Source organism: Trichosurus vulpecula, chromosome 2 (genome assembly GCF_011100635.1).
Source record: "Trichosurus vulpecula isolate mTriVul1 chromosome 2, mTriVul1.pri, whole genome shotgun sequence".
In the NCBI taxonomy this organism is placed as follows: domain Eukaryota; kingdom Metazoa; phylum Chordata; class Mammalia; order Diprotodontia; family Phalangeridae; genus Trichosurus; species Trichosurus vulpecula.
The window spans coordinates 223,495,858-223,523,230 of NC_050574.1; the positions used below are offsets into that span (position 1 = coordinate 223,495,858).

The following is a 27,373-nucleotide window of genomic DNA, read 5'->3' on the forward strand; positions in this document are numbered from 1 at the left end:
TATACCCCTAGTGCTTAGATAATAAGGACTTAATACATACCTTTTGTCTTTAGAGAAAACAATATGATGAAAATGTATCTACGTGTTTTCATTTCTAGAGCTAAATGCTAATGGTTGGTACCTGATGGTTTCTGGATTTCACTATTCCATTATTCAGGAAAAAATGTTAGCTATTTATGTAAGATTATTTGCAATTGTAAATAAAGGTTCAAGTTTTATTTACAGTTTCCATTTTCTTAGGAAATAGGATTGTTCATGGCATATTTGGATACAGTCAGTAGACCATTTTGTCTAGTGTTGTAAGAGAGTATCATGTAAGAGAGTAGTGAGAGAGAAATTTGGAGAGGTATGTGTCAGATTGCCTAAATTCCAGAATGAGTAGTTTGAACTTTATCTTGTATATAGTAAGGAATCATTGAATGGAATTTTGAGAATAATAATTTAGAAGCAGTATGTAGGACAAATTGAGAGAAGACTTGAGAGCAGAAAAAGTAGACGAACTATTGTAATGGTGAGGTCCTATATTATGGTTGGTGGCTGTGCATGGAAAGGAAGGGAGAAATAGAAAGTTTAATAAAAGAACTTGGGATTTATAGTTCAGATAAGAGATGCCTGGGGAGAAGAGAAAGTAAGTATTACGTTTGTCTTCAAGTATTTGAAGGGTGACAATGGAGCAATTTGTTAACTTCTTGGTTAAGCCTTACCTGTAGCTCTTCAAAACAGTGTGTGGTAAAAATTCACAGTTTCTTGTAAGGCAAGGTCCATTTTCCTGTTCTTCATGTTTTGAGATATTTATGTTTGTTGAATTCATGATAAAAAAACAAAAAAAACATGCATATTTGATTATGATACATGTGTGTAGATAAGAAATTACTGTGTTTTTAGTTCACTAATTTGCTTTAGCTTCAAGACCTATTTTAAGGTGCTTTTAACTCGAATGTGGACTGCAAAGCAAAATTAACTTTAGACTGTCCTTGGTCATTTCAAGGACAGAGGACTTTTCTGAGCTAGATTCTAAAAATTCCTTCTGATAGGATGAAAAATATTTTGTTATTTTTTTTTGTAATAGGGAAATGGTCATATTTTATTATCAGGTTTTTTCTCCCCAAGCTACATAAAGGGAAGGAGAAGCAACTCATTTTGCATTTTAGAATGTTATATAAATCCTGTTTGTGAAGAGCAGGTACTAGTCTCCTAGGATAGCTGTAGTTAGTCCTGAAAAACTTAGTTGCAAGACAATTAGTGGGAAATTTACTGCTTTCGGAGCAGGCAGGAGTGTTGGGGATTTATAGTGAAGATGCCTATAGGACTAAAAGTTTTAAAGTGGAACCTCAGTTCAACTATGAGAAAGCTGGTTTTACTTGATGATGATGTCATGGGAATTCAAGGCAGCATTAAGGGAGAAAAGCCCCTGATTATACCAACTTTTTTTGATATGGGGGTGTGTGTGTGTGTGTGTGTGTGTGTGTGTGTAGGGGAGTACTGAAGGGCATTTTTTTTTTGTGAGAGTCATAGGGTTTCCTAAAGCTTTTTATAGGGAAACAGTCATTGCGCCCTTGAAAATGAGAATGTTTATCGGAAGGCTGCACAAGACATTGAGAGATATAGAGAGCTTTTTTTGTGAATGTGTGTGTTTGCCCTTTCTCTTTTTGCTGATTTTGCCTTTTTTAGAAGGACTTTAATCTATATTTTTTAGAATTTGAGCATGGGGAGGAGAGCAAGAGTGATGCTGCAAAGGGCACTTAGGCTTTCTTCCTGCCATGTGACTGAGTGCCAGTGGGCTTTGAGAATTCAGTTTCCTAGACTGATGTGTTTCATGGCCTGAACCACTGTCTCTGTAGCTGTGGGAGCAGAATGATGGAAGACATTCACAGAGAGTAGAACTAAACTGTCAGCTTGTAAAACTAATACTGGAGGGTGAAATGAAGAATAAGACTATTTTTCCTTCTTCCTCAGTTTTCACTTGGGCCAGTTATGGCTCTGATAGAAGCTCCAGAAGTGTGGTCCCTTCCTTTAATCTGCAAGTGCTTGGAGGATTTGAAATCTCTAGCCTCCATCCTCATCTCTCTACCTCCTAGCCATGCAAGGGTAGGATTGGTGAAGTCATTGGGCTGAACTCTTTTTTTTTGGCAGGGCAGTTGAGGTTAAGTGACTTGCCCAAGGTCACACAGCTAGTAAATGTGTCAAGTGTCTGAGGCCGGATTTGAACTCAGGTCCTTCTGACTCCAGGCTGGTGCTCTACTCTCTGTGCCACCTAGCTGCCCCAGGGCTGAACTCTTAATAGAGTAGCTTGGGGTTTTTTTTCTCTCCAATAAATTATGTGTAGACATGTGTGGATTGAATGTGTAATATAAAATATAGAGGGTTGGTTGTACTGAAGAAAATTTTGCACATGAAACGACTGGGTTGTCATAAGGATTTTCCTGTAATTTTTGAATAACTAAGAACAGTATTTCATTTTAATACTCCTCGGTCATTATTTAATTGAGATCAGCACTGGCTACACTCTGTGAAGTTCTAGTAGGTGAAAGTGGGAGCTAGTTTGGGAGTTTGCAGGCTAATTGTTCTCTCATGGGCAGTGGAGATTTAAAATCTCCTGCCCTGGAGAGGAGGTTAGGTGGGTGAACCAGGTAAACTCTGATGAAAAATACTGACTGGTAGTCAGTCAGTCAGTAAATATTTATTAAGTGCCTACTATATGCCAGGCACTATGTCAGATGCTGTGTTTATAAAAAAGAGGCAAAAGAAAGTTCCTGCCCTCAAGGAACTCACAATCTAACAAATACATTCCTACAAGCTTTTTACAGGAGATGCCTTGAATATATCACCATGTAGACAAATTCCATTCTGGTTAATTAATAAAGTGACAGTCTATTTTCTGTAGCCTTAGAGAAAGCGGGACATGATCAGGTTGTGGGCTGCTTATGCTCTTAAAGCACCACATGTCACCCGGGACACCCAGGTTTACTTTCTAGCTGGGCAAGTAATTTAACCCCTGTGCTTCAGTATTTTCGTATGCTAAAATTAGGGAGTTGGAGCAGATGAAGTCTCTTCTAGCTCTGATGTATGATTCTGTGACACCCACAAAATATACACACAGCCAGCATCTAGTTTATTACTGAAAAATATGTTTACATATATTAAAAGCTGTTACAATTTTGAATTTTAGTAAATTCAAAAAATACTGCTTTTCTTAGTCCATTCTTTATTATCAATAAATATCTACTTTTTGGAGTGAGCATTTATCAGACACACAGTAAGACCATAGTTTATTGTCAAAACAAGGTGACTGCATCCTTGGGATTTAGTTTATGAGCCTTAAACGATGAGTTTAAGTTATGCATCTAGCACTAGATAATGAGAATCTCTATGTTTCATGATGATTGGATTTGGGGTTCAAGATGCCATTAGTGACTTCTTCAGTTTTGGTCAAAAATTGGAGGGTTAGAAGCTAAATTGCAAAAGTTTTAAGTTGTTAGTGGCTGTCTAGAACATTAAAGCCCCAAATATATTTTCACAGTGCCAGTCTGTATTGCACCTGCAATTACAGTTCTTCATCCCAAAGCTCGCTTGTATAAAGCTTAAATGAGGACTGTAATCATAGTCTTAGTATGGCAAACAGTGCTTTTGTTAGAAGTATATCCTTTTTCCACCCCTGTCATATAGAGGTGGAAAAATTGGAAAGCTGTCTAATGAATCTGCTGTGTAAATGGAGTTTTAGTTGAGTGAAAAACAGTATTTCTTGAATCTTTTATCTGTGGCTTAAAAAAATCCAGCTTTTGATATGTAGTGGATGGTAATGGAGATGACAAATTATGGGAAGTTTGGGAATTACATAGCAGTAAAGGGTTGAAGAAAGGTATTTTTTTTTGAACAGGTGCTAGTGTTAGGGATTATCCAAAATTATAGTAAAGGTGTTATGTAGAGACAGAATGAGCTGAAAAAGGTGATTATCTTCATCACAGGGTAATTTTTATCAGTTAATTAGCACTGGCTTATAGAATTGGGATTTTTACTCTGGTTAGAAGTGACACTTAAAAATTATGCCTAAGGATACAAGTACATTTGCTAGATTGTTGTAGAGATTGGAAACAAACACCATTGAAAAAATATTAGGCAATGCTAAGTTATTTAAGGTATCCCTTACTTGAAAGAAATTTTTAAGTAATACATATTTAAGTCACCAGCTGAAGTTGGCTGTTATAGATTCATAATCACGTAATTGTCTGTTTCTTTCTCCCTTAGAGATCACATTTTCTCAATATTTTTTTGTCCTGTGTAATTATTGTCCATATCTTTCTAAACAAATTGTTATTGTTCTTCTTGACTGCCATAACACTTTATTTGGCAAAGAAATCAAGTGCTAGATGATGGATGCAGTTTCTGTGTTCTTTTATCCATTTCCAATTTTCTGTATCAATGGATTGTTTTTCTCTAATTCAAATTTTATTTTTAGTTTGAAGTTTTACCCCTCCCTCTTTTTACTTATTGAGAAGGCAAGAAAAATAAAAAAAACATTGCAAATGTGTATAGTTACGCAAAACAAATATCCACATTAGCCATGTCCTGTCCCCCTTCCTCTCCCTTCCCCCGCCCCACAAAGAAAAGGTAAGAAGAAAGAAACAAGGAAATATACTTCAATTTGCACTCTTGAGTCCTTCAGTTCTTTATCTCAAGATGGATAGTATGTTTCATCATGAATCCTGCGGTATTGTGGTTGGTCATTGTGTTGGTCAGAGTTTCTAAATGTTTCAAAGTTGATTATCTTTACAATATTACTCTTACTGTATAAATTGTTCTCCTGATTCTGCTCATTTCACTTCGTATAATTTCATACAAGTCTTCCCAGTTTTTACTGAAACTATCCCCTTCATCATTTTTTAAAGCACAGTAAAATTTCATCACATTCATATACCATAACTTGTTTAGACATTCCCTAGTTGATAGGCATCTTTTTAGTTAGTTACTGATTCTTGGCCACCACAGAAAGAGCTGCTGCAAATATTTTTGTGCATATGGGTCCATTAGTCTTTCTTTGATCTCTGAGGTGTAGAGCTAGTAGTGGAATCTCTGGGTCAGAGGACTTAATAGGTTTTTGGGCATAGTTTCAAATTGCTGTCCAGAATAGTTGGACTAGTTCACAGCTCCACCAGCAGTTCATTAGTGTATCTGTTTTCCCACATCCTCTCTAGTATTTGTCATTTTCTTTTTTTGGCATCTTAGCCAATCTGATGGATATGAGGTGGTACCTAAAAAGTTGTTTTAATTTCCATTCCTCTAATTATTAGAGATTTAGTTTATCCTTATATGTATATTGATAGCTTTGGCTTCTTTCTCTGAAAACTGCCTTTTCATGTCCTTTGACCATTTATCAGCTGGGGGATTAACTCTTATTCTTGTAAATTTGACTCACTTCCCATGTCTTTTCATAAATTCAACATAGAGGAACAATTCAACACACTGTGATTCCTTTGTGCTTCTTTTAGCATTTTATGGGTATTAATTCAACATTCTGACTATCACTTTTCCCTTATTCCCAATCTTTGAGTACTCCCCTCCTTTTTCCAATAATACATATCCTTAGTGTCTCTCATATGCTTGTTTTTATTGATAATGCAGTGTACTTATATCCTCTCTAGAATCTTCTGAAAGCAGAGCCTGTTTAATTTTTGTCTTCATATGCCTAGCGCCTGGCACGTAGTGATGTTTAGTAAATACTTTTGATTGATACAGTTTTTTGTTTCCCAAGCAAAATAGATAAATAATATAGGGGTCACTAATTACTAAATTGCAGCAAGCAAGATGGCTCAATAGGTAGGAGGTGCTTGCCCTAGAATCAGAAAGACCTGAGTTCATATATGGCTTCTGAACCTGGGCAAGTGAGTGACTTAACCTCTGTTTGCCTTAATCCACTGGAAAAGAAAATAGCAAAACCACTCCAGCATAAATTTGCCAAGAAAACCCCATATGGGATCACAAAGAGTTGGACACAAGTAAATGACTGAACAGCAAATCACTAAATTAACTATTGTCTTAGATTCTTGGTTAATACTATATTTGCTTCTGAAAATCCTAAACATTTACAATGCTGTTTTTTTTTTTCATTTACAGGAAACACAAGAATATACAAGAAATGTTGTTAGATATTGCCTAGAAGCACTTCAGGACTGGTTTGATGCTATTAATTTTGTAGATGAGGTATGTACTTGTCACAGCAGTTAGCAAAATTGTTTGGCCATAAAGTATAATCAGAGAATAATACCTCACAAGTAAAATAAGAAACAAAAAATTAGATTGTTCCTTATATAAGAAATTATTGTTTTAGTAGTGTACACTGGAAAGAAAAGTCAAGGGTTTTTTTTTCCCCTCCGTTTAGCACAGACATGATATTTAACAGTAGTAATCATTTTTGTTGGTTTCATAGAGAAGTATTTATTTCATCAGATATTTAGTGAGTCTTAACATAGATCAAGAGTATAAATTTGTACCAAGTGTTGAAGTGATTCTGCATTTAGGAATGGGATACTGTACATTGATAGCAAGGATTACCAAGACCATATTAAGTGAATGTTTTCCTTATCTGAATCTGAAATGACTAAAAGATATGCCTGTAGGAATGAACTGTGAAGGAGTAGATACAATACTTATTGTGATATAGTACTTACACAATTGGATTAACAGACTAGTCTTTAAGAAGTGCCATTAATCAAAGAAGATCAAAAATAATTTGGGGGAATCAAGTACAAAGGTGTCATTCTTTGAGATTTTATGTACATGCTTTTAATTTGAATAGTTAGTAAGATAGTTAAAATATCTTAGAGTCAGAAGGTAATGTATGAATTGGCTATGTTAAAATCTAGTTGAGTGACATAAGCATGTAGATAACAACTGTCTTTGTGGGAGCAGATGGCTCCCACTTTTATTTGGCTTAAGACATGTTTTCAGAAGGATGCTAAATGTTGTAAGAATTTTCATGTGGTTTGGGTAAGTTAATGAAAGAGTATTAGATTGTATAAAGAGCTGGAAGAGATAAATATTATAATCTTGTATAATGCTTTGTACTTTTGTTGGAAAGTATTTTAACATGTATTATTTCACTTGTTCCTCACAATAGCCTTATAAAGGAGGCAAGGTATTATTTATCCTCATTTTACTGATGGTGGGAGATTAAAATACAGAGAAATTGAATGATGTATTCTGAATTAATTGGTAAATGCTTGATGGAGATAGTTGTAGAGCCTTGTTCTCAAAACTTCCAGTTCCCTTTATATATATATATAGCCTGCTCTCTTTCCGTTAGCATATAAATAGAAGTGGGTTTGTTGATTGGTTTTTCAGAAATGTTAAACAACATGGACACTGGTATGAAGGTATCTGATTATAGTTTTGTGTCAATTTAGGCCAACAGTTTTTATTTGGTAGCAGGGTGGTAGATTAAAGGAATGTTGGATTAAATATCAGTGTTTCTGGTATTGACTGAAATACAGTTTGGAGAAGAGATGTGATACTAAAGCCTAAGAGGACAAGATAAGTTGGGAGGCTGTCTCCCTGTCATCCCTTCCCTTCAGCAAATAAACTTCTTTTCCTAAATACATTTTCCTGATGACATATTTAAGTGCTCTACTTCTTTGATGTTCCTGCGTAGTTATATATTTCAATCTCCTTAAACCCATTGTGTGCCTCTCCATTGTTTTCTCTGTGATAATCAGTTTTCAAGTCTTCTGAGATCATTGTATTCCTTGTCTTGCATTTATATAACAGCATTGGTATTGATATTAAAAATATGCATCTATGTTTCCTGGAGTAGCTTGGTTCTCTTGTTAAAGGAGATTTTATGTTTCCTGAAGGCCATCCAGCCCACCTTTCCTCTTCTTCCTCCTTCTCCTTATCATTCTTTTCCTCCTCCTTTTTCTCCTCTTATTTCTCTTTCTTCTTTATCTTATCATGCTCCTCTTCCTCCTTTTTTCTCTTCTTCTTTCTCTTTCTCCTCCTTCTCTAGCCCAGTACAATGCCCATTTGTACTGTTTGTCCTTCATAACAAGTACTGATGAACAAGCTCTATACATTTGTCCATCCAACCGCATAACATAATCTGGGCAGCAGACATTCTTCATCCATAGCATTCCAGGGTAGATGGTCGGCACAAACTCTTGGGTGATAGCAGCTTTCTTCTGGGAGACTCTCTGATGTTAGTGAATTATGTCAGACATCGATAATAACAGTAAATAAAGGGAGAGTCCTTGCCTCCTAAAAATTTCCTATTCTATCATATTAAGGAATTTGTTTTTCTTTTTTAAAAAAACTCCCGATAGCAGTAAAAAGTTACTTCACATCCACTGTCATTATTGCAGCTCCTTAGCATCTACGGTATGGTTTTCATACTATTCATCATAGTTACTTGTGACTGTGATGATTTTACAGGTTTTAACTATATAGGAAGATCTTTTCTAACATTTTTAGCTTTATTTCTATTTTTTTCTTATGCACTTAATTTACTTTAGTTTAATTTAGAAAATTTAGAAAAAAATTTCAGTTGTCTTTTTCCATTAATATTTTAGTCAAACTTGAAGCACTAGGTGCAGAAATAAAACAAAGTACAAATTTTATTTTGGCATATCTTATCTTTGCAGAATTATATGAAGTCTTGTTTTTACCTGCGGCATTTTATTTTCTTTGTTTGTATTTCAGCCAGCTCCCAACCAGGTTACTTTTCATTTGCCACTACATCGTTATTATGCTATGTTTTTGAGTAAGGTAAGATTTATCTTTGTATGTGTGGCTCTTTCCTTTTCTAGTAGGCGGGAAAATATATTTTACATAAAAAACATCTAAATTCTCTAAATTTTATTTGTAGGCTGTGAAATGTCAAGAGCTAGATCTAGATTCTATTTTACCAGATCAGGAAATGTTGATGAAACTAATGATTCACCCACTCCAAATCCAGGTAAGGTTTCATGCTTCTTGGAGGTTTTAGGTAAGAGTTGTTGGTTGTATCAAGTGCATTTAAGTCTTATTTGACTTAACAACCATATAGCAGAGCCATAAGGGACCTTAGACATCATTTATTCCAACTCTTGTGTGCTTTTATCATAATTGTCATAGTGGCAATATTTGTGTTTGGCTCTCTCATTTTTGCCATATCACTTGAATTTCTTTTTGAGTAAAACTTTTTGTTGTAGTTTTCCCAGAAGTCTGACCCTATCTTTACTTGGCCTTTTATATAACAAAAGCACAAAGAATACTTATTATACTGTGAATGAAGAGACTTATGACCTTTGGTTACTAACTCACTTTGATTCACAGCTCCTTTGCTTCACTGGTCCTCAGCTCCTTTATCTGTAAATTGATGTTTCTCAGGTTTTTTTCAGCACTAAAATACTAGAATTCTATGTCGATTGGTATCACTTGTTTACAGTAAGTAGAACATGTTACTTAAGTTGGTTTTTTATTAAGTGATAGTTTTATTAATAAATCAACAAGTATTAATTTAGGATCCTTAGAGGATAAAAAACACAGTGCCTAGATATCCTGGGGAGTGGGGGAGGGAAATATGAAGAAATCCATGATGACACCTCTTCTGAGGTTATGGAGTATTCGAAGAGACAGGGTATACCCTGTTGCATAACAGCATAAGACATTGAAGGAATTATTGTCAGTCTGAAATGTTGCTTTATTCCATTTACCAAATGAGTTAGAGTTTTTTTCGCAGTTTGTAGTAAATAGTTGAAATAGGGAAAATTGATCAGATAATCCTATCACTTAGCAGTTGCCCTGTAAATGCGTGACTGTGTGATAAATTAATTGTGGTTCTGCCCAGGGATAAAAATAGAGGCCATATGCATAGAAATTATATATATGTTTTAATGATGTTTATTTTTAAAAAATTAAAAAAAATTTTTCTTAATGATGTTTATTGAAGGATATTCTTTGTAGCTTGTAGAGCTCTGAGGAATTCTGTATTTTGATGTGGGTCTTGCCCAGTTCTTTGGGCCTGTTGTCTCGGATCAGCTTGTGGGAGGTGGCAACTTTCACATGGCTCACAAGGGTTGCAACACCAAAAATAGGGTGGTAGTACTCCAGGTAGAGTGCCATTATTAAGATGGTTCACTAGGTTTCTCTTCTGCACAGAAAATGACCCACCTCTGATTTATGTTAGTGATGTTTTTAGTGATCTAGTAGCCAGAGATTCTAGGGCCATGATGAGATGGAAGACATAGTATCCAAATTTCATTTCCTTATTTCCACTTAGGATGCAGAAATCTGTTATCTATATAAACTAAGATACTACCAAAAAAAAACCCACTTCATTTGGGCTGAAATGAGAATGTTCATAATTTGGAAAATGGGAAGAAATCTTCCTAGCAGTTTAGGGATGTAAAGCAACAGGTAGCATAGGTAAGTAGAATAATTAACAGTCAATATGAACAGAGAATACTTGAGGATACTTATCTCCAAATGACTTTACCAGTGCCTAGGGAAATGGCCTTGAGACATGTTCTTTTAGTGAAAGGACAATGGGACCTTTGCTTTAAGGAGTTTATAATGTTCACTTGTTACATTTCCAGGAAGCAGTGTTAGTTCATTCGCTTGAGGGAAGAAAAACATTTGTTTACATGGAGTCCTAAATAGCAAACATAGTCTTATGTATATTATGAAAAGGAGTGTAATAGCTACATACTGGATATTATAGGTGCGTTGCAGTACTCACAACTGTAACAGTAAGACAATAATAACAACGTGATGATGATCGTCAAAATGCCTATGTGGTTCTGTATAGCAAAGTATATGAGACTCTCCACGTAGAAGGCAGAAGTAAACCATTTATTTAGACACCAGAGAAGTGTATCCCATAACCATACGTTCAGTTCACACAGCCAGTTAACCCACTTCATCACAGCAGCAAGGAACCTAAAATATGATATCACAACATGGAGCCTCACATCCCCAAACCTCTCTGACGCCCTGCTGGGGTCTTCCCCAAAACAAACTCACAGTACAGCCAAGTCAGCCTGTTCTAACTATCATGACGGTGGCCATTAGCAGCCATAAAACTCTCCCTCCCCCTCCCCCCCCACCGCCCTGCTGTCTCTCTCTCTCTCTGTCTCTCTGTCTCTCTCTCTGCATTTCCTGTGACATAACTTCCTTTTCCTATCAGGAAACTCCTCCCAACACATGTAACTTAGGCTTCCTGTGATATAAGCAGGTCATATGGCCTATTAGTGGGTGGGAAAGATCTTCAAATCTAAATTGCTACTGCAACAACTTAACTGGCATTAGTGCTTAGTCATATGTTTTTACTGATTTACTTAGCAATTCGTACTTCTCATATTGAAGGTTTGCATTATAACTTTTACTATAGATATTTGTTTACATGTCTTATTTCCCCCTGCTATTGTACTCTTTGTGAAGGTTAGGAATCATGTTGGCTTTTTCTTTGTATTAGCTACGCATATCATCTAGCAAGGTGCTTAATAAATAGCTGCTGAACAAATGAAAACATGAATTAATCTGCCTACATTTTCTAATCTTATTCCCCTATGTGTTGGTGATAAAATCTGAGCAGTGACTGGTTAGGCTTATGGACCAATGTCTTGAGGTTGATCAAATGAATGAATTACTTAATGCCTTCATCTTTGCATGCAGGAGTGATTAGAATATTAACTTTGTTTTGTGCTTCAATGTAGTATTTCTTTAAATATTATATTGTCATTGGGAGTTGTTGAGATACAATTAATCGCTAGTAGTTTTTCAGTTTAAAAGACTTCAAGCAGACATCCTGGTATTAGTATCTTAAAGGGATCATTAAGTAAAGGTACTCATGTATTAACTTGCAAGTAAGTTATTCTTTATGCATTGTTTTGTATGGTTTTTATTATGATTTTAAATTATTCATTCTATAACCAGCAGATTTTTAGTTTATGAAAACATTTGGCTAGTTCTAGTGATTGGTTCTAATCCAAAAATATTTTTAGATGACTATCCATGTTTGTGTGTAGACTGTATTTAGAAAATAAACATTCCTAGACTGAGTTGCTAAATAATACTATTATTTAATTTTTTTTTCTCCTAAATAGGCAAGTCTCTCTGAAATTCACAGTAATATGTGGGTTAGAAACGGCCTCCAGATCAAAGGGCAAGCTATGACTTATGTACAGTCTCATTTCTGTAATTCCATGATTGATCCTGACATATACCTTTTACAGGTAAAATCACAATATATTTTAGATACCGTCCTTATAAGCAAATCTGAATGCTGAGAAGTAAAATATTTCTTTGTTTTTTTTTTCCCAAAGGTCTGTGCTTCTAGACTTGACCCAGATTATTTTATTTCATCTGTCTTTGAAAGGTAAGCAATATTGAAACAATTTTTCAGTACCATGGGATATTTTCAGTTATATTTTACTTTTTAAAGTTTTAAGTATTATGTTTTTTTCCCTATAGATTTAAGGTAGTGGATTTGTTGACAATGGCTTCACAACATCAAAATACAATACTTGATTCAGAACATGAGAGATCTATGTTAGAAGGAGCCCTTACGTTTCTTGTGATTCTGTTGAGTCTTCGTTTACATTTAGGTAAAAGCTACAATAATTCATATGTAAGTAGAACAGTGACTTTTAAAATAGTGACAGTTAAATCTCCTATTTTAAAAAGAGGTTGTGAGTAGTAAGTCTAATGTAAATTATTTTAGGTTGTTAATTTGGTTTGCAAATGTTAGATATTTAAAAATTAATTCACTTTAATACTTTATCTGAAATAGCCGAAAACAGCAGTTCTAAACTCTAATTAAATCTGAGGCACCAATCTTTTTCTTTAACTCTTGAAGCATACTTATGAACATCTTAGGGGACAGATTAGTAAAATTTGTTGTAAGTGGATTCTTTATAATTTTATCCCTATTTAGATGTACTAATTTTTGTTTTTTAATTATTTTTAGGAATGACAGATGATGAAATCCTCAGGGCAGAGATGGTAGCCCAACTTTGTATGAATGACAGGACGCATAGTTCATTGCTGGATCTCATATCCTTATAAGTTTTCATTTAATTTTCAATTGATTGCAGGTTCCATTTAATGTATTGAAAGAAATATGAGAGTCACATGATGAGAGTCACAGAGTGTTAGAACTGGAAGGGATCTTGAACATCATCTTTTGTCAGCTCCTTCATTTCATATATGAAGAAACTGATGTTCAGAGAGGTTAAGTGATATGTTCAAATGTTAGAGAACAAGTCCGTGGAAGAGTCTGTCTGCAAGAGAGCTCAGGTTTCCTGATTTCAGGTCTCCTCATTCTATAGGTTTTTCTACAATAACGTGTCTCTTTTGCATATTAATAGGATTAGTAAAAATAGAATAATTTATAACTCTAGTTAAAAAAAATTATTGGATCTCTGACTTCATAGGTATAGGGAGTACCTGGTGAGGCACTTCCTTTTCCAAAACAGATCAACACTTCCTCTGTAATTCAGAGTTGTAGAAAGCAGCCCGGGGGCACATGAGAGGTTCAGGGGTTTCTATAGAGTCACTCAGCCAGTGCCAGAAATGGGACCTGAACCAAGGTCTTCCTGACCCTGAGACCAGCTCTTTATCTACTACACCATAGTATTAAAATATGATTGGTGTCTTCTAAAATGTAGTTAGATTATGTTTTATTTGCACTAAGGATTTTTTTGGCATAGCACACACACATGCACACATGCACACGTGCACACATGCGTGTGTGCGTGCGCATGTGCACACACACATACATTCTCTCTCTCTCTGTCCTGCTGTTATTCTGAGTGTAGTAATACATAGTAGCTCTCAATATCATTATGGTAAGCAAATTACTAATTTCTGAGAGCCTTAGTTTCTTCATCTCTGAAGTCTGATAATAGTACTTTCTTGATAACCTTTATTAAGCCTTTTATGACCAGCTTCAATTTAGCAACTATTTTCTTGGGCTGTTAAAAAAGTAAAGAAGCAATGTTGTATACCAGAAAGTGTGCTAACTTTGGAGTTAGATTTAGGTTTGAACTAGATAATCTCTAAGATTACTTCCTGGTCTGCATTTGATAATAAATGATATCTTGGATTTAATAAAAATAAAACAAAGGTATATACCATAACATGTATCTGATATAACTACTTAAAATTTGTTTCTCAGTTTATTTTCTGCTAGTTCTTTCATGATCCTTAACTGAAGATTATCCTTTGAAGAATTCTAGGGGCATTCTTTGAAATTGTAATTCTTAATTATTTTCTTGATGCTACTCTATTTTACTTTCTTTAGTTCCAAGGAAATGGTATTATATATAGCTTTAAATACAGTTAGAAAAGCACTGGCCCTGGAGTCAGGAGGAGCAGAATTCAAATTTGGCCTCAAACATTTGACATTTACTAGTTTTGTGACCCTGGGCAAATCACTTAATCTCAATTGCCTTGCAAAAAGAAATGGATAAATAACAACAGTTAGAAAAATGATAAAAATTAGAAAATGGTAAAATAGAAATCAATTTAAAACATGGAGATCTTAAGGTATTCCTTTTGATTTTCCCCCCTCTATCACCCCATCTCAAGTTCACTATTAGTAGGTAGGAAAATGTTAACAACAAAACACTTTTGGTACTCTTTGGTACTATATCTTTAACAAAGCAAATAGTGGGTAAGTGTATAGATGAAAGATGCCTTAAGTTCCACATTGCAGTCATTTTAACTATGTGACAGAAACAGTGTTGACAGAACTGTTGCATTCTGGAGTCCTCTTGTGGCCACTTTCAGGTATTGTAATAGATCTTGATATTTGGACTGTTCTTAAAAAGTAATTAGTAGAGTGAGTGTCCTGATCATTTGACATGACTTTTAGCCAGTACTAATTTTTCTTGACATATGAATCACATTCCAGAAAATCCCAATCCCAAAAGTGGAATTATTCCAGGTAGCTACAGTTTTGAATCTGTGTTGTCAGCTGTAGCTGATTTTAAAGCTCCTGTTTTTGAACCTGGAGGTTCTATGCAACAAGGAATGTATACTCCCAAAGGTATGTTAATATGCATAACAATATTTTTTGAAATATTAATTTTCTGAAGGTTAAGTCCTATATGCTAGAAGAAATTGATTTATCTTTTTTGCTTAGCCTTGATTTTTTCAGCCATATTATTTTTATCTTTTACATAAAAATTGATAATTATTTCTGTTTACTTAGACAATTCTATTATTCTATTGCAGAAGAGATTCTTGGCCAAGCTTAACCGTCAGTGACCAAATATTAGCAATTAGTATTTCAGTATTTCAGGGAACCATGATTTCACCAATGTGGTTTTTTTTTTTAATCTGTACAGATCTGAACCTCTCCCTATCTTCATGTAAGATAGTCTTGAAAGTCCAGAATTGTCACCTCTACACTATAAAGAAGCACCATAGTAGGGTTTTGATGGAATATAAGATGAAATAGTACCCTTCACAGAACATGATTTCTACAAATGTAGTATAAATGAAAAAATTAAATACTCACCCCTAAATAGCCATTTAAAATGTTGAAGCAGTTTAATAAGAGTTCATTGTTGCACTAATAGGATCTGCGTTTTGGAATTTAAAAAATGTACTGAAACTTGTCATTTAAGTTTCACCCCAAATTGGAGACTTTTAACCACTATCATCCATATACTGTTTTCATAGATGTTGAATTTGTTAAAATCCTGAAATAGGTAAGAAGTTTGACTTATTGAAGCATTTTTGAAGTTTTGTCTTGTAAAACAAGTGAGTGAAGGATGTTCTTTCTGTCAGATGGTCTTTTTGTCATAAAGAAAACCTTGGAGGAGCGTAGTAGAGCATCCCATGTCATAATGGCTTTTTTAAAATCAGTGGTACTAGCTTTTTTTTTCCTTAGTTAACTCTAAAATACCAGATAGAAAGGTGTCAGTTATATTTAATGCTGTCTCGTATTGTTTACCCTACTGATAATACAGATCCAGTTACTAGAAAACATTTGAGATTTTAACAAAAGGGTAAACTGAGGCAGATCTCCACACAAGATAACATTTATTAGCAGGGGCATGTTACTTATCAATAAATGGGTCAGTGACTTGCCTACATTTATGCTAAAGACCTCAAGCAAAAAGATAGGTCCCCATATATAGGTTTTGTGAAGTACAGAACAAAGTACAGAACAGGGTAGATGACATTGTGGGATTAAGGGCAACATGATCGATTACAGAGCTGAAGTGCAGGGAACAACATGATTGGTTGGAAGTTTGGTAATGGAGGCTAGTAATGACCCCCACTCTTCTCTCATAAGACAAAGAAGTGTTCATTGTCTGAGTGCTAGTGTGAGATAGTGGCCCAGACTTTTGGACAGCAAATCAGGTATCTTTGAAGGATAGCTTCATAGAATAAAGCTATCCGGCCCAAACTCCCTTTGTGTTCACATGCATTCTCCAAGGTCAGTTTAATTCCTTGAGTCAGGAGAGTTGGATTTTTAAACTTAACGCATTACAGGCCAGCTGAACTCCGAACTAAGTTTAGAGACAAAGAACCGTGACTTAGGCAGTTACAGGGCAAAATCAAGTAATTGTAAATAGAATCAATAAGAAAATGATATAAAATCAATCTTAATCTTCTCAAAAATAGTATTTGAAGTAGTAGATGTTATGATATTTTTAGTTGTGGCATTTGATTCCACCACAGAGTCCATGGAATTCAAAAATTAAAACCTCTAGTTGAATGCTCATATTATTTAGAATATTATATTAGTTAGCACTTTTAAAATATTTTGGCAGAACTTGTAAGATAAGAGTAATTTAAAATTGCAAATCAGTACTGCACAGTAGCTTCCCTTTACCTTGACTACTACTTTGCTATTATGAACATTCATAACTACAGATTTAGAAATCTCTAAGATGAAAGAAAACTACTAAAAAAAAGCTTTTTTGATTTTTAAGCTGTAACTTGATGCCAAAGGAGGAAAGCAATTAACCAGAAAGCTTGCTGTGCTTTGGGGGAAGGTGATAGCTTATTAAATTTTAGTATATATCTTTGATAAAAATAAATGATTTAATTTTTAACTTTAATGAATGTTAGATTGAAGTCGTCAAAGTGTAAGTAAATTTAAACACTCTGCTTCAGAATGTCAAGATTCCCAAGATTCAAATTGGTGATTTGAATCCATTAAAAAAAGTTGAGTCTTAAATACTTATGTGTGTATCCTTTCTAGCCTTGTATTTCAGTAAACATCCTATCACACAGTTTGTGATTTCATGATCATTGAGATAAAAACCAAAAGAAAAAAATGCATTATTGTCCAATCTATGTGGACATTAAATATTTTAATAGCCCTTTTGGTAAACATGAATCTATTGAATTTTTGGAATTTGCTTGAAACTTTTATGATTATCTCCCCAGTGAAAGTAAAATGTGTTTTGAAAAATTACATGTTATATATATTTATACACACATACATATATATGTATAAAATATCTTTTTTTGTAATTACTATAGTAGTAACTTTTGGGGAAAGTATAAAATAAGAATAGAAATTTTTTTGTTGTTTATGCATGAAAGAGAAAAGTAAATTAGATTCTCTTAAATATCATTAAAAATTAAGTTAAATTTCATTTTCCATTCAAAGGTAAATGTTTTAAAACCTTTAATATTTTTGTGTTAGTCACATATTTGTTGAGCAGCTATATTATAAAGTAAATGTGGAGATGATGAAGCAAGAAATAATTTTTACCTTAAAGCAACTTATGATGGAATTGACATTCACATAGATAATTCCAATATATGTTAGAATATGAAAAATACATGGGAGAGATCTAAGCTATGAGGTGGCACAGTAGATTGAGTCCTGTACTTGGGATCAGAAGACTTTAGTTCATATCTCTTCTCAGGTGTTTATTTGTAGCATGACCTTGGGCAAGTCACCCTCCCGGGCCTCACTTTCCTCATCTGTAAAATCAAGGGACTGTACTTGATGGCCTTCAAAGATATCTTCTAATGTTAAATATATGGTCTTATGGTATATGTGTTGAAAATAGAGTGGAAATTTGTTCCAGGCATGGGACACTGCATATGTAACTGACCAGAAATGGAAGTTGTCAGAGTGGTCTTGGGGCTATTGTAGAGTTCAGTTTGACTGGAATATAATATGTATAAAGCAGAATGGTTTTAGATGAGGATTGGGAAGTAAACAGAAGCCAGATTAGAGAATTATAAATCCATCCCAGGTTCATTTGAAGAGTTTATTTTACACCATTGGCAGTGGAAAACCACTCACGGTTTCTGAATTAGGAAATTATGTGATCAGACTTGTGCATTAGAAATAACAACAAGAATAACAATAATAGCTAGCATTTTTATCGTGCTTTAAGCTTTATAAAATGTTTTACATATATCTGATACCCAACAACTCTCTAAGGGAGGCGCTATTGCTATCCCCCTTTTACGTATGAGGAAACGGAGACTGAGTAGACTTGCTCGGGATTACATAGTAAGTGTCTGGGGCAGGATTTAAATTCGTGTCTTCCTTACTCCACATCCAGCATTCTTTCTACTGCACCATCTTGCTGCCTCAGACATATTATTCTGGCAGCAGTGAGAGAATTGATAGAGAAGAGAGAAACTAGAACCAATGAAACTTATTAAGATGTCGTTAAAAGTAAGTCTAAGAGAGAGTTAATGAAGATCTGAACAAGGATGATTGCATAGTGAATGGGAAAGTGGTCGTACAATGATACTTGGCAGCAAATTGGGTGTGAGGAGTGAAGGAGAGGGAAGAATAAAAGATAACCTGAGATTTCAGATCTGGTGACTCAAAGCAGTGGTGCCATGAACAGAAATAAATTGAGAAGGTTGGTTTTACTTGGGGGGAGGGAGTTTAATTTTAGACTTTGCTGGCAAAAATATCATGCAGATGGTTGAATGATGTAGGATTGGATGTTGGGGTTAGTGTGTGTGGGGAGGGTGTAAATAGAGAGATTTAGTAGTTATCTTCATAGAATGATAATAGAAGCCGTAGAATTCAATAAAATTACCAAGAAAGGGAAGAGTGGCTTTTTATGTAGAGAAGGTGACCTAGGGTAGAGCTTTGGGAGGTAAGTTGGCAAGGAGAAGGAGCAATAAAAGATATGCTTTACATATATTAGCTGCTTAGCGATTAGTTATTGAATGAATTAATGAAAAATGAATCAATCATTTCTGTGGAAACCAAGGGAGAAGAGTGTGACAAGGAGGGGAAGGTCAAGTCCTGGGAAGAGGTGGGAGACAATGAAGATTGATAAAAAGGTCCTTAAATTTCCTGGTAAAGAGGTCATTTTTGACCTTGGCATGCACTTGTTTGTATAAACAAATAGTTGTCCTACTGCTTGAATTAGGACGTGCATTTTGAGTACTCTTTATTTTTCATGCCCATCTGTTAAAACTGAAGTGTGAGAAGGCATACAAAAAGTTCCAGCTCCTTAAGAAGCTCAAAAGCTGCAGTTCTCAAACTTTTTGGTCTCAGGGCCTTTTTTCCACCCTTAAAAATTATTGAGGACTCCAAAGGGCTTTTGTTCACGTGGACTATATCCACCAATATTTACCGTATTAGAAATTATATGGATAAAATTTTAAAATATTGATTAATAAATCATTAAATTCATTAAAACAATATTAACATAAATAACATATTTATGAAAAACAACTATATTTTCTTAAAAATGTTATGAGAATTGGCATTGTTTTACATTTTTTTGCAAATCTGTTTAATGTCTGATTTAGTAAAAAAACAGCTGTATTCTCATTTCTGCTGCTGAGTTAAATCTGTTGCAGTACTGCTTTGTTTGAAGCATATGAACAAAATCTGGCCTTACACAGGAATGTAATTAGAAAAAAGTTGTTAATAGGCAAATGATACCTTAAATTATTATGAAAATAGAGACTCTCTGAAAGAGTTTTAGGCTCCCCCACAGTCTTAGACCACACTTTGAGACCCCAGTGCTCTAAGGGAAGGTATGAAAATATTTTTGAAGTCAGTTCTCATTTGCAAATATACTGGTAGGGGAAAGAGTTTGTAAAGAGGCTACTGATTAAATCCATCTCTATATACTCACCTCCAAGGTTAGTTTTAGAGAGTAGAAACTTTCCTAAAAGATTATTTTTTCTCCTCATTACTCAATTATGACCCAGCATTTTCTGGGTGTGATGTCCATGACAGTGTGCTGTAGGAGAAAGAAAGCATGGGTCTCAGTGTCAGAAGATCTAATTGTGAGTACTGATTCCTTCCTTAACTAGCGGTATGACTGAGCAGTGTACCCAGCAACTTTGAGCCTCAGTTTCCTTCTTTGTAAAATGGGAATAATAGTGCTAACCCTACCTACTTTACAGGATTGTTTTGAACAAAGCACTTTATAAACCGTAGAGCTATATATGTGTTAGCAGCCGTTGTTTTTTTTTAAATGTATTCTTTCCAGATGAGCTAATAATAATTTTAAAATACTGCCATTATCTCTTAATATTTGCTAAAAGGGGAGAAAGTAGAGCCACCAATTCTGTAGAACAGTACTTTGGGTTTAACATGACACTTTGCTTCCTATCCTTCTCCCATGCACACTGATTTTGAATTAGAATTATTCATTTATGTATTGACTAGATTATGAGCTTCGTAAGGATAGGGACTGGGTCTTAATTGTTCTATCACCTCCTAAACTGCCTATATAGCGGGCACTTCAGAAATTTTGAAGAGTCTGTTAAAACTCCTAAATTGAACTTCACAACAGTTTGGAAGATGCGTCTTGCTTTTGTGTATATAACAAGCTAAGTCATATATGCCACAATAACCCCCATAATTGTATTACAGAGCAGTAATAATAACTTACATTTATATAGTGTTTTAGAATATAGTAATCAGCTTTCATAATGTTGTCTCCGTATTATCAAAAAAATAGTAATTCATGTCTAATTACTGTGTTATCTTATTGTGACTAGGACTAGGATTTTCACAATTGCAAAAGTATAATGGGATTCTGTATCCTTGGTCAATGGATGGTATTTGTTGCTGTTCAGCTGTTTTTCAGTTGTGTTTTGCTCTTTGTGATCTCATATGGGGTTTTCTTGGCAAAGATACTGCAGGGGTTTGCCATTTCCTCTGCATCTCATTTTACAAATGAGGAAACTGAGGCAAGCAGGGTTAAGTGACTTGCCCAAGGTCACACAATTAGTTACTGGGACCAGATCTGAACTCAGGAAGATGAATCTTCCTGACCTCAGGCCCAGTACTCTATCCACTATACTTACCACCTACCTACCCAACAACATCCTTGTGTCATTGGATAGAATTAACATTTGATTTACTCTAGTGGAACTATTCTTGGATTATTTGGAAATAGTGATCATTGCTTTTAGAATTGTCAGAAATGCTTAATGTTAAATTCAGTGACCATTGTTTTAGAACTGTGTTAGGTGCTCAGATCAAAATAACTGGGTTGTGGTTCCTGACTTTAGAGAGGTTACACACATAAAATCAGTACATGAATGACTGTAATGTAAGGTAAAATGTAAGAGGTGCATAAGCAATACAGGGTGCTTGAGTTCAGAAGGAGAGGTTATGTTTGCCTTCAGGTGGGGGAAGAATCAGAGAAGGCTCCATGAACAGAGGAAGTTTGGGCTTTACAAGAGGAGAAGGAATTAAATAGTTACAGAGGAGGAATATTGCAAATGAAGTAGCCAGAGGCATGGTGATGGGAAGGTATAAGTAATGAGTAGTCTAGCTTGGCAGTTTATGAAGGGGCAGTAGTAGAACAAAAGACTGAAAAGGTAGGTTACAGAGGACCTTGAATGCTAGTCTAAGCAATTTGGAATTTATTTCTCAGGCCCTTGAAATTTTTGAATACTAGAGTAATGTGATCAGAGTTCTGTATTTATGAAGATTAATCTTAGACTGGAGGGTAGATTGAAGCACACTAGAGACTAGAAATGAGGAGGACAAGTTGGTTAGGTGGCCATTGTAATCATCCAGGTGAGAACTAAGGAGTATTTGAAAGAGGATGGTGGCTGTGGCAGGAAAAAGAAGGGAATGGGTGTGAGTGATCTTGTGGAGAGAGGAAACTGAGGCCCAGAGGAATTAGGTAAATAACCCTAAGGTCACTTAGCTAGTTAGCAGCAAAGCTGTGACTAGGAATATAAGTGTTGTGACTCCTGGCATAGGGCTTTTAAAATTATATGTTTAAAATTTTTAGTTTAAAATCAGGCTCAACATCTTAAATATTCATCAGGCTGCATTGCTTATTTGTGATGAGAACAAGACTATCAAATAATTTTTTTTTCCATTTTAAAATATGCAGTGCTAAAATTATGGTCTTAGGAGTTAGGAAAGAAATAGTGTAAGCTACATCAGAGTTAATATTTTAAATGAGAATCAAGATAAATTTGAGATTAGTAATTAAAATTTTAAAAATTCATTTTAAAGTTACCTTTGTAGATATGGTTGACACTTATAAAACATTTATGACTTAACAACTAATTTGTCTTTCAGCTTGATTTTACAGTTTGTTTTCCCAAGGTATAAAGTAGGGGTGGGGAACCTTTGGCCTTGAGGCCCCATGTGGCCTTCTAGGTCCTCAAGGGGGGCCCTTTGACTGAATCTGCACTTCACAGAACAAATCCCCTTAATAAAAGGATTTGTTCTGTAAAATTTGGACTCAGTCAAAAGGATGTACCCAAGGACTTAGAAGGCCATATGTGGTCTTGAGGCTGCAGGTTCCCCACAAGTAGAGCGTATGAAAGATTTTCTTATATGATACAAAGATTTTTATATTCAAATGACTATTTAACACATCAAGCTTACTACTAAAATTAATAATCTAAGAAGATATTCCATCTACCAAATTAAAAATCGCTAACAAGATTATATAATAACTTTCATCTTTAGGAATTACGATGTTAACTTGTACTTTTTTTTAAATGATAATAGCTGAAGTCTGGGATAGAGAGTTTGACCCAGTCATGGTAATCCTTCGGACAGTTTACCGTAGAGATGTGCAGTCTGCAATGGACAGATATACCGCATTGTAAGTTAATCATATTAAGTAATATGTTAATTGGATATTACAGATTATATACTTCTGTGTATACATTTTAATTTCAGATTGTCTTATAAATTAGATATACTCATTATTAAAAGGACATTTTTAATTTGTGGGGAAGAAAATAATTATAAAGTTTTGTAATCTGTCAGAAATTGGATTTTAGATTCTTAGGCTTACAAGCCAGCAGTTTCATTTTTTATTTAACAATGAGTTTTTAATAGCATTAATTAAACAAAAATAGCAAAAATTTGCATTATATAATGTAAGATGTCAGAAGCTAAATTTTATGCTATTCTGCTTCAGAGCCAGCAGAGGAGGCACAAGTTAAGATAATAAATTCTTAGAACTTTGCTGTCATCATCAACAATGATCATCAACATTGCACAGGCAAGGGATATTTTTGCTTGTAGTTCTTGCCATTTGTACAAAAGAAAAAAAATGCAGTCTGACAAATGAGAACAGAGGAACCAAAGTTAAAACTAAGCAAATTTTATTTGTAAGCATTTAACACAGCTTAGAATGTTGGAGACTGAAAAAAATCGAATTATGAATGATGTCCTTTTAATGGAGTATTTGGTTTCCTATTTTATTATCATAGCATTCATTTTGTAATAATTATTGACATTTATTGTACTAATAATTAATTTTATAGTGTTATACAACTAGAATAATAAAACAGTTTGTAGCTTAATTTGTGCTTTTCTTTATGTGAGGGAAATTCCCAGTTTTGTCAGGAGGGCAGAGGACACACAATTAAAGGAGAGCAATTTTAGTCTTAAGTAAACATTTGTCTGGACCATAGTCACATAAAATTGAGCATAGTGAGGTATTCTTGGCAGTTTGGTAAGAAATTATAGTCATGGATGGAGATTGTCAAGGCTCAGATATGTCACAGACTGAGTAATTTGAGGAACTTTTTAAAGTTGGAACTGAAGCTTAATTCCATGAGGAAGTAGATGTAAAAATGAAAGGGAAAATGGCAAATACAGGCAGCAGTCAGGTAAAAAGAAATGTAGTTTAATTTTAAAGTTATTTTCCTTAATCAGAATCTGATTTCTTTGTTTTTCATTTTGAACATTTATCATTTAGGAATAATCTGTACACTAAAACTTCAAATTAATGTATAGTTTTAAGTAATTTGAAATCTGTAGTCATTTTCAACAGGGAGTTTACCTTTGTACTATTAGGAAAGATTCTTTATGCAGTTAATGTAAACAAGATTCAAGTAAAGTATTTAAGTGGCTTAAAGGAACAAGGCCATATTGCTTTTCTCCAAATTAGTAAAATTCTTGTTTTGAGAATTCCCGTTATCTTTTCTTTGCTTAGACCAATATTGATACATTTTTCTTGCATAATTTGGCAAAATATCTTGAAATTTTAAATTTTTGATAGGCTTATTACCTTAGTCTTATTTTGTGCTTTTTTTTCTCCCTACATCAGTCCTCTCATTCCTTTATTTTTATGTTCCTGAACACTTTTGTTTTGAATTTATTCAATAACTTTTTTTGAAATTCCTGCCATATTCCTTGGTAGCAATTTGAAGATCTATTATTAAAAGAAATAGGTATTAGTTGGATTAATGTACTCTACAGATATAAAATTTCTGTTGTTTTCTAGTAGGGTAAGTTTAGATGTTTTTGGCAGGATATTTTTTTTTAGCTATTAAAATTTTGTCACATGAAAATTGAACATTATACAGTTTTTTGGGGGGGTGGTGGAGAAATGGTGAGAACTACAGTAAATATCCATCTATAAGATTAAAATGTAATGTTTGAAATGGCATTTCTTACAAAAAAAAGGGGCATCTAACTCTACCCCCATCTGCAGATTCTCTTATTTGCTGATTGGAAAAAGTAGTTATTGGTGATGAGTCAATAGGACAATCTTAGTATATTAGAGAACATCATTGGTTGTCTTAAAAAAAATCAAGAAGTTTCTTAGCCAGTAATGGAATCCTTTCAGGTTGTGGGGAAATGTTGATTATGGTAGAAAACTCTTTAAAGTGTTGAAAAATGTATTGGGTAAACTTAATTTTCTAAAATGACTTTAAAAACTGTTTTTTAATAATGTTTTTTTATTTTAAGATGGCCAAACTTTGTGATTCTTTTGACATGGGAATAAATGTTAGTGTTTGAGATCATCTAGGCCACCCCCCTTATTTTAAAAAAGAGTAATGGAGACTCTTCAAGGTTAAGTTGTTGAAGTTTATGCAACTAGTTATTGGCAGAGTAGAACTAGAACCCAGGTTTTTGTCCTGAAAGTCCACTGTCCTTTCCAGTTTACTATGCTACCCTATACTTAAGAAATTGGCCAGATTTTTTACTAAGCTAGTGTTTATAATATTATAAGAAATAGTTAGAATTGTTACATATTTCTGTCAGCTTTTAAAAGTTTTTACAAATCACACAAAATCTAAACTCTAGTTTTTTTATATATTTACTGTTACACTTAATGAAAAGAAATGCTATCCAGCTTTAAATTTTGGTATTTCCACTACCTCTTGAAGTGAAGGTTGATAGTTGTGCTATATTTGAAAACATGATATATGTTTGCGTGTATTAGAACTTTTTGAGTTTCAAATAGTCAATGATTAAGTGTTAACTTTGAATGTTGTTAGATTCCTCTAGTGTTCATCTCTTCATTGCATTATTTCATTAATGCTTTTGAAATGAGGGGTCAAAATGATGTATAATATACTATTATGGACAAATACGAACTTATAATCTTTATTTTTAGAACATTTTATTAAGTCAGGTGCTGTTGACCTAGAGGATATTAAAAAAAAAACTGGAAGCATTTTCCCCCTTATTTTTTACTTTAAAGTAATTAGATTTATAAATATTTGTGATAGAGCTACTTCACAAAATCTTACTCTCATAACTCTTTGTGACCTGGAGGTGACTCCAGGTTCCCAAAGGGTAATGGCAGTGAAGCACAAGCTCTGGAAGGTTCTACTGTGCTGGAAAGGTATTCTGGGGCCCTGGTAACAGACTATGTCTGCTCTCTCTGAGGACAGTACAGAAGCAAATTCTACAAAGCACTTGGTAAGAGTATCAAAATTAAATCATCAACCATTTTGATTCTCAGTGACTTTAGTACATAGAGGAGGATGTTGAGGAATATTAAGAATTATGGTTTAGGAGTCAGAGATGAGAGCAGTTGACAATATCATGCCAATCGAATATAAGTTTCTTATGAGTAGGGATTGTTTAGTTTCATTCTTTGTATTTATATTCTTAGCAACTAACATAGTGCTGTTGCAGCAATTCGGCTAGCAGCTGCTGTGGGGATGAAAGACCAACACAAGCCCAACAACAAGAATGCTGCCAGCACAAGTTCTTTTGATCTGCTTTACTAAGGAAAGTAGTGTTAAGGGGTTAACAATCTTATTTCAAACCAACATACAAATATCATTCACTTAGTTCAAGGGAAAAAGCCAGCACCCTGAATGTCAGAGCAAATACAAACAAATTACAAACATACATTATAAACAGACCAAATACAATTCATAGTTACCAAGAAACATCAACATCTGGATGAGCCAGGAGGCTCTTGGCTGCCCCGAGTCCCATGCCTCCAGGAATGAGAGCCTCAGGCAAATAGCTCTCTTCTGTCTTTTTATACAGTCCCTAACTGTCATCAAACGTCATCTGAGGGACCAGAACTCAGGCTCCTACTATTGGCTGTGGTCTTAGCAATTCCCCTTAGGAGCCTGAGGGTTTCACGCCCACACAGGCTTAGCACCTAGTAGATAGGAGTTTGGGCCTGGGGCTTTGCACCTAGTAAGACTCAATCAAAGACAATTAATTTATCTTTCTAAAACAGTAAAAAAATCCCAACTTAATTGATATTACAAGTGCCTGGCACTTAGTAGGGACTAAATAAATGCTTATCAGTTGATTGATATAGCATGAATATTTTCTTTGAGAAAACATTCAGGAGGTGCTAGACAAAACAAGGACCAGATAACATCCCATTAATGAAAATGATTTTATTTTAATGAATAGGAAATCACTTGGACTAGCTTGTATTCATTCTATATATACTTCTACATGTACACATTGTTTCCCGCATTAGAAAGTAACCTCCTTGAGAGCAATGACTGTTTAACCTTTGTTTTTGTATCCCCAGAACAGAGCTAGTAGATTTTTAATAAATGCTTATTGATTGGGAAGCATTTTTGAATCATCTGATGAAATTAGACTGTCACCTTTAAAGACTTTAACAGTCTCTCTTCCACCTTCATTTTCCTCTTAATTTCATTTTCCTCTTTGTTTTGTACACTGTGGTTCCAATCAAACTGGCCTCTTAACTTTTCCTCATAGCGGACATTC

The 27,373-nt window shown here is 34.5% G+C and overlaps 1 protein-coding gene across 3 annotated transcripts in view; it reads left to right on the forward strand.

The window, feature by feature from the left end:
* Positions 1-27,373, forward strand: part of UBR3 (ubiquitin protein ligase E3 component n-recognin 3) — a 312,264-nt gene that overhangs the window by 115,692 nt on the left and 169,199 nt on the right. For all 3 annotated transcript variants that reach the window (XM_036747217.1, XM_036747219.1, XM_036747218.1), the window contains exons 11-19: positions 6,112-6,198; positions 8,689-8,754; positions 8,855-8,944; positions 12,075-12,203; positions 12,294-12,346; positions 12,442-12,575; positions 12,938-13,023; positions 14,878-15,019; positions 22,925-23,021. In XM_036747217.1, the coding sequence (XP_036603112.1) occupies positions 6,112-6,198; positions 8,689-8,754; positions 8,855-8,944; positions 12,075-12,203; positions 12,294-12,346; positions 12,442-12,575; positions 12,938-13,023; positions 14,878-15,019; positions 22,925-23,021 (884 nt within the window). The remainder of the gene's footprint in view (positions 1-6,111; positions 6,199-8,688; positions 8,755-8,854; positions 8,945-12,074; positions 12,204-12,293; positions 12,347-12,441; positions 12,576-12,937; positions 13,024-14,877; positions 15,020-22,924; positions 23,022-27,373) is intronic.